At 44.1% G+C, this 7,767-nt stretch overlaps 1 protein-coding gene across 1 annotated transcript in view; it reads left to right on the top strand.

The window, feature by feature from the left end:
* Trim16 (tripartite motif containing 16) overlaps window positions 1-4,780 on the top strand; it is a 23,141-nt gene extending 18,361 nt beyond the window's left edge. Inside the window, exons 4-6 of the mRNA XM_005349880.3 lie at window positions 1,108-1,273; window positions 1,626-1,721; window positions 3,876-4,780. Of these exons, the coding sequence (XP_005349937.1) occupies window positions 1,108-1,273; window positions 1,626-1,721; window positions 3,876-4,459 (846 nt within the window). The 3' untranslated portion in view covers window positions 4,460-4,780. The remainder of the gene's footprint in view (window positions 1-1,107; window positions 1,274-1,625; window positions 1,722-3,875) is intronic.
* The last annotated feature ends 2,987 nt before the right edge of the window (window positions 4,781-7,767 follow it).

Genomic DNA, 7,767 nt, shown 5'->3' with positions numbered 1-7,767 from the left:
CAGCATCCTGTTCTGTTTTCTCCGCCTACCTAAGGGTTGGCCTATGAAATGGGCCTAGGCAGTTTCTTTATTAATAAGAAATCATTCCCACATCAGGATAACGCTACACATTGTTTTAGATCTGTCACTAGATACCACCGTGAAGCATTTTTAAAAAGCCACCCAAACTCTCAAGAGTATCATATTCCTCACTTACCAAACCGACAGGTCAGAGTAAAGAATCTGCAACTTTTCTTTCAGTTTTATTATTTCAAATACAAACAATTTCTTGCTTTTGCTTTTTAAACAATTCCCTTCTATTTGCAGAAAATCAAATACGGTGAAAATCAGAAATATATGAAAAAAAAACCAAACAAACAAAAATGCTTGTAACCTCAGTACCCAAAGACAGCCATAGTTAATCTTTCAAAGAGTGAGACATAACAACAACAACAACAACAAAAACCCCAGAAAAACAAAAAAACAACTGTGGATAGTCTCTTTCTTTCTCTGCTTTGTTTTGCAATTCCAAACACAAAGAAAACATGGAGATTCGTTGGGTTGACAAGGACTGAGGGTTGCCTTGGGAATTTCTAGATGCAGCAGCCATAGCCAGTTCTTCCATCCTTACCACGACCTGTACTTATGCTATGGAAAGAGAAAGAATTCAGAAATGACCGAGGTAAGAATATTCTTACTCTCTGGTCCTCAGTCTGATTTATATATGGGAGCTGTCTGTGATCATACATCTTTTGACAGTAAGAAACCCACTTTCCAGATGAGTGGTGGTGGTGCAGGCCTTTAATCCCAATGCTCGCACTCGGGAGGCAGAGGTGGATGGATCTTGTGAGTTTGAGGCCAGCCTGCTCTACAGAGTGAGTGCTAGGACGGGCTCCAAAGCTACACAGAAAAATCCCGTTTTGGAAAAAAAGAAAAGAAAGAAAGAAAAAAGAAACCCATTTTCCCACTTGATTTTAAGAAGATCCACTTCCTCTGTAAGGCCCTGAAGCATAGAAAACACTTTATATGGACTTTCTCTGTGAAGTACACATTGCCATCAGCCCATTTCACAGATGCAGAAAGAGATATGCTGAGAAGAGCTGCCTGACTCTGTTTCCCTTCCTGCAGGAGTACTGCAAGTTTAAGAAGACTAAAGAGGCTGCCTCCCCCAGCATTTACATAGGGCTGAAGGATAAACTCTCAGGCATCCGCAAGGTCATCACAGACTCAACCCTGCACTTAATCCAGCTGTTGGAGAGCTATAAGGAGAAGCTCCAGGAGTCTGCCAGGGAAGGTGAGGAACTAAGAGGGAATCTGGGAAGGAAGGGAGAAAGAAGCATTTTAAAGCTGTTCCTTGGCTAGGCCATTGGTGATTCTTCTCTCGGCTTTATAATTGCAACCTGAAGGAAGTAAAGCTGTTATATTGCATCAGCTTTCTGGGATTGACTTCTCAGGCTGCTGATGCCTGGGTTTTGAGTGGCTTCTGTGTCAGCCTGGGGTCTTCTCCAGTAGGGGTTGTCTGGTACATGGAGTGTGCCCAGGTTCCCAGGCACCAGACCCTCCAGAAGCCTGGGCAAGGGCAGCCTGTTTCTTGGGTTCTCCCAGCTACCTGAACAGGTGCTATTCACAACTCTCTGATTTTCTAGAGGAATATGACATCCAAACTCAAGTGTCTGCCATTGTCCAGCGCAAGTATAGGACCTCAAAACCTGAGCCCAGAACCCGGGATGAGTTTCTCCAATGTAAGTAGTGAAAGGTATCCCCTTCCGCATGCTGATGGCAGTGGATTGCTTTTCCAAAGCAAGAACCACGGTATCTTATAGAGAATTTAGGCTCTTATAAACCGCTCATCTATACCTAAACGATATAAAGTTTCTAACTGAAAAATTTCTTCCTGAAATAAATTAAGAAACACAAAAAATGGATAAAAATTCCTATATACCTACCTACCACTCAGTTTCTCTAAAATTTTGATGTCATACATAACTATGATACATCGTGCAAGAAATTAGCATTGTTGCAATATTATTAACAACTTTGCAGATTTTTTTTTCTGGCTGTTCTAGTTACTTTTCTATTGCTGTGATAAATCATCATAACCAAGGCAGTTTATAAAATATAAAATAAAGTGTTTATTGGGAGTTGACAGTTTTAGAGGGTTAGAGTCCACGACCATCATGGCAGGGAGCGTGGTAGCAGGCAGGCATGGTACTGAAGCAGTAGCTGAGCGTTTACACATCGAGAGACAACCTAGAGGCAGGGAGAGAAAGAGATACTAGGAAAAACGTGGACTTTTGAAACCCCTAAGCCCATCCCCAGTGACACATCTCCTCCATCAAGCTCACACCCCTAATCCTTCCCAGACAGTTCCACTCACTGGGGACCAAGAATTCAAATAAACGAGCCTGGGGGTGTGGGGGTGGGGGGGGGGCGTTCTCATTCAAACCACCACATTGGCCCAAAGTTGAACTCAGGAACACAGATGTGTGTTCTGGTTTCCTTTCTGTTGCTGTGACAACAGTCTGAACAAAAGTAACTTGGGGGAGGAAAGGGTTTATCTCATCCTACCTTTTTGGGACACAGTCTATCATGGAAAGTCAGGGCAGAAGTTCAAGGCAGGGACTTGAAGCAGAAACCACGGGGAATGCTGCTTGACAGCTTGTTTAATCATAGCCTTGTGCTTATTTAATCGAGGGCTGACGGCGCCCACAGTGGGCTGGGCCTTCCTGGATCAATTAATAATCGATACAACCTCCCCAGACCTGCCCACAGATTAATCTGATTGAGACAATTCTATTGGGGCTTTCGTCTTAGGTGACTCTAGGCTGTGTCAAATTGACAAAGCTAACCAGGACCCACGTTCTCATGTTTTCTTAATCCTCTCCTGTCCGTATCAGTCCCTCAGACTTTCTTTGCATTTCATGACTTGGCATTTTAAAACGTTCTGTCCATTTATCACATAGGTCACTTTTAAGTCTGCCTTGACAAAATCTTATTATTATTGCATTGATGTGGTCTGGTAGCATTTTGGTTTTTGTCACAGGGTCTCCACATGTATGTAGCCCAGGCTGGCTTTAAACTCTTGGTCCTCTTGTCTCTGCTTCCCAATTAGAGATTAGAGATGTGTGCCCATACCCAACTGGTACCACTTTCAAAAGCACTGTATTTCTAGCCAGACATGGTAGAACATGTCTATAACCTTGGCAAGCTCTAAGCATAGCACTCACGAGGTCAAGGTAGGAGAACGGTGTGCTCAAGGCCAGCCTAGGTTACGCGGTGAGACTCTAAGGCAATTGACCAACCAATCAGGGCTGGAGAGGTAGTTCGGTGGTTAAGGATGCTTGCTGCTCTTCCAGAGGATCCAAGTTCAATTCCTAGAACCCACATGGCAGCTCACAATTGTCCAATTCCAGTTTCAGGGGATCTAACATCCTCTTCTGGATTCTGAGGGCACCAGGCATGCATGTGGTGCACAGACATACATGCAGGCAAACATTCACACACAACAAATAACAGTGCCCCATTCCTAAGCCATGCTTTGTGATAGAACACATTTAAGAGGCCTATACTGTATCATACATACATACTGTAGACTTGCAAAAAGGAAGTATCCCCACCACCCATATACAAAAGCAATGCCTATGATATATGTGATGTTACACATTAATCAGCGTGATTTAGCCATTCCATGCTGAAACATATTTCCAAATACCATGTGGTGTATAATAAATGCAAGCAAATGTCTATATGTCAGCCAGAGCTTAAAGTGACGCGGTAGTCGACAGTTCATCATTTCACCTCCCAGCAGAAGGAACTTCATTGCAGACAGCTGATTTTTTGTAGCATCCTTATGGAACATGCAGCTGGGTTTAAAGCTGTCTTCTATGTTTCCTCAGATGCATGCGACATCACATTTGACCCAGACACAGCACACAGGTACCTTCGCTTGCAGGAGGACAACCGCAAGGTCACCAACACCACGCCCTGGGAGCACCCCTACCCGGACCTCCCCAGCAGGTTCTTGCACTGGCGGCAGGTGCTGTCCCAGCAGAGCCTGTACCTGCACAGGTATTACTTTGAGGTGGAGATCTCTGGAGGCGGCACCTATGTCGGCTTGACCTGCAAAGGCATTGACCGTAAAGGGGAGGAGCGAAACAGCTGCATTTCCGGAAATAACTTCTCCTGGAGCGTTCACTGGAACGGCAAGGAGTTCACAGCCTGGCACAGTGATACAGAGACCCCGCTCAAGGCAGGCCCTTTCCGGAGGCTCGGGATCTACGTCAGCTTCCCAGGAGGAACCCTTTCCTTCTACGGCGTAGAGTATGATACCATGACTCTGATCCACAAGTTTGACTGCAAGTTCTCAGAGCCAGTCTACGCTGCCTTCTGGCTGTCTAAGAAGGAAAACGCCATCCGGATTGTGGATCTGGGAGAGGAACCTGAGAAGCCTGCTCCATCCTCCGTGGAGGCTGCTCCCTAGATTCTAGGATCAGCCTCCCAGACTTTGCTAACCTCGACCACTGGCAGCAGCTGGTGTTTTAAGGTGGTAGTTGGCTCTGGGAACTGTGTGGATCCTAAGTGAACGAACTTTCCTGCCTGCTTGTCATTACAGTTCATGCATGAATGCAGAAACTCTAAGGCACCAAAGCTTCCCCCCAAAATCTTCTAATGATGGGTCTGCTCAGGTCATTGTCACCCTTTACAATTTATAGAATTATAGACTAATTTATAACTAAGGCTCTTCAGAGCCTAGCAAGACTGCACAGGAATCATAATAAATCACAAACACATCATTGTGAATTTCTTACGGACTTGACGGTGTCTGGAGCGTTTTCTCTGTGTTGGTTCACATCATCTTCATGGTGTAAACATTTATATTGTCCTCATGCTAGATAGTAAGAGACAGTGCTAGGACAGTTAGCTAGCTTGTTCATGGTCAGTCTGGCCACTCAGTAAATGAGGCTTAGAGCTAGGCTTAGTCTGGGAGGGATGTTGTTGAACTTGGGACCATGTGTTATGCTTACCTCGTTAGATCGTTGTGGTGGTTTGAAAGAAAATGGCCCCCAAGGGAAGTGGCACTGTTAGGAAGTATGTGTGGCCTTGTTGGAGGAGGTGTGTCACTGCGGGAGTGGACTTTGAGGTCTCTTTTCCTCAAGCTTCCCTTAGTGTGACAGTCAATTGACTTCCTGTTGCCTGCAAGGCGTAGTCATGCTCCCCAACATGATCATGATGGACTGAACCTCTGAAATGTAAGTGAGCCCCCTCAAGTAAATGCTTTCCTTTTAAGAGTTGCCGTGGGAGTTTGAGACCAGCCTGGTCTACAAGAGCTAGTTCCAGGACAGGCTCCAAAACCACAGAGAAACCCTGTCTCGAAAAACCAACCAACCAACCAACCAACCAACCAACCAACCAACCAAACAAACAAACAAACAAAAAAAAGAGTTGCCGTGGTCATGGCTTCTCTCCACAGCAACAGAAACCCCTAACTAACATTCAACAGTCATGGACATTATGGATAAGGGCTAACCCACATGCTAAACTGCACAGCCAACAAGCAATGTCTTCTCATCACTCTTAAGAGTTTGCTCATCTTTTTGCTTGTGCCAGGCTCAACCTGGCCACCCAACCTTCCACCATCCGAGCCCTCAGCCCTCACACACAGCAGCCAGTTATGGTTTTGAACAGCAAGGTTTAGAATAAATGTTTTAGTGAGGTCCTTTAGGGAGGAGTCTTTGTCCTCTCCTCTAAAGTTACCCAGACTTCGTGGACTTGTCTAGTTTTCTGTGCAAAGGACTAGTTCTTCAGGAGTTTGGGGACAGTGCTCACCTCGCCTAGGAGCCATTCCCATGTTTGTGCTAAGGTGATACCTCCTGCCTCGGTTCCTGTGTCTCCCCGACACACTGTTGACCACTGCATTGTCCTTCAGACAGATGACAAACATCCACCGAGCCTTCAGGCACACCATCTTAAAGCACATTTCTATAGACCTAACCTGAAGTCCCAGGTGGGATTTACCAGAAACGTTATTTCCGTGTCTTTTCCCATGACCCGTATCAAGGCAAAAATCTCTTCCTGTTCAACCAGTCTTGTGATCCTGTCCCAAGAGTGCTTTGCTTTAGAATTAGACTCTACACCTTGGTCTCTAAGGACGTGGGCAGTGTGGCATTTCAGGGCTTTCTCTTCTGTCCTCACCTCTGCCGTGGGGAGACACTTTCATGCTCGGTCATCTAGCATGACCTAACAAGCAGATTTCTGACAGATTCCATCATCTCTCAAGTTTGAACCTTGTTGGTAGATACAATGATTACGAGGGGGCCTAATCCAGAATGTTGCAGATTTGCTTAGCTTCTGGGTTGAGTTATACACCAGTTACTCGGGGGCAGAACTCGGGGGTTCAGTGGCATGGTCTGCTGTTTTCTTCCTTTCCCACCAAACACAATGAAATACTTTTTCTTTACTTTTTACTTGAGATAGGCCCTTGCTATGTAGCCTCAGCTGACCTGGGATGCACTACCTATCCTCAGCTGACCTCAGACCCACAGTTCTCTTTTCTCACTTTCAAGTGCCTTGGTTGTAAGCATGAGTTACCAGTGTGATGCTCAGCTCAGTAAAGGATCTTTCCAGGAGCAAAATCCAATGTCTGAATTTCTTGGATCTAGCTGTTAAAGAATACTCTTTGAAAGGGCAAATCATATCATCTTGGCCTGCCCCTCCCTTTTTTAAGATTAAATTTCTTTGTCTTTAATTTTAGTTTTAATTGACACACAATGAGTATGTATGCTTATGAAATTCAGTGTGGTGCTTCAATACATGTACATAATGTATAATAACCAAAGAAGAACAACTAACACGTCTATCGCCCCAAATATTTATTCATTTGTTGTGAGAACAAATCCTGTCTTCCTATTGTTTTGAAATAAGCCTGCTCAGTATTATTGTTATTGCTGGTAGTTGCCATTTTAATTACTATAGATTATCTGATAAATCATTTTAGGACTCTGCTTTAGATTAATGCAGCATCTGTGAGACTGTTGTTTCCAGAAGATGTTTTTGAGACAGAGGACTCATAAATGCTGAGATCACAGGTGTGTGCCGCTGTGTCTGGTTTACTTGGCGTTAGAAACGGAACCCGAGGTTTCATGCATTCTGTGCAAAGCACTCTACCAACTGAACAACATCTCCAGTACTTTTTAAAATATACATTTATTTATTGGAGAGAGAGAGAGAGAGAGAGAGAGAGAGAGAGAGAGAGAGAGAGAGAGAGAGAGAGAGAGAGAGAAAACCATGGCACGCATGTAGAGGTCAGAAGACAACTTGTAAGCCATTTCTGACTTGAACTTATGATTTTTTTTCACCTCAGTATTAGCACAAAGCCAGGGATTTTGTGTGCCACCAAACGTGATTGCTCTTAAGAAAAAAAAAACCCAACACTGTCCTCATCGCCACCATTCTCTCCAGTTTCCCATAGACTCAGCATCCTGAAATGTAATTTGATTAGGCCAAAATATCCAAGCTCATACAAAAAGAGCCATTTAGCTATTTCTTTACCTGGCTTGAACTTCTGTTTTTCTTACAGCTTTTGCCCAGTAGTTTTCAGGTTTAAGATTCCTTTTGATGTAATATATCAAAGCAAAATGAAAGAGTCTCACATATTTGCTTGCTTTCTGTCACTTGCCTCAAGTGATAGACATACCACTTTCCATTTTCTTTGAAAACTAAAAATTAACTATAACACACAAATAAAAACTAAGGAAAGGAAGAGAGAGAGAGAGAGAGAGAGAGAGAGAG

The sequence above is a fragment of the Microtus ochrogaster genome, chromosome 7 (genome assembly GCF_000317375.1).
Source record: "Microtus ochrogaster isolate Prairie Vole_2 chromosome 7, MicOch1.0, whole genome shotgun sequence".
NCBI classification, from domain to species: Eukaryota; Metazoa; Chordata; class Mammalia; order Rodentia; family Cricetidae; genus Microtus; species Microtus ochrogaster.
This window is presented reverse-complemented; position numbering and strand designations above follow the sequence as displayed.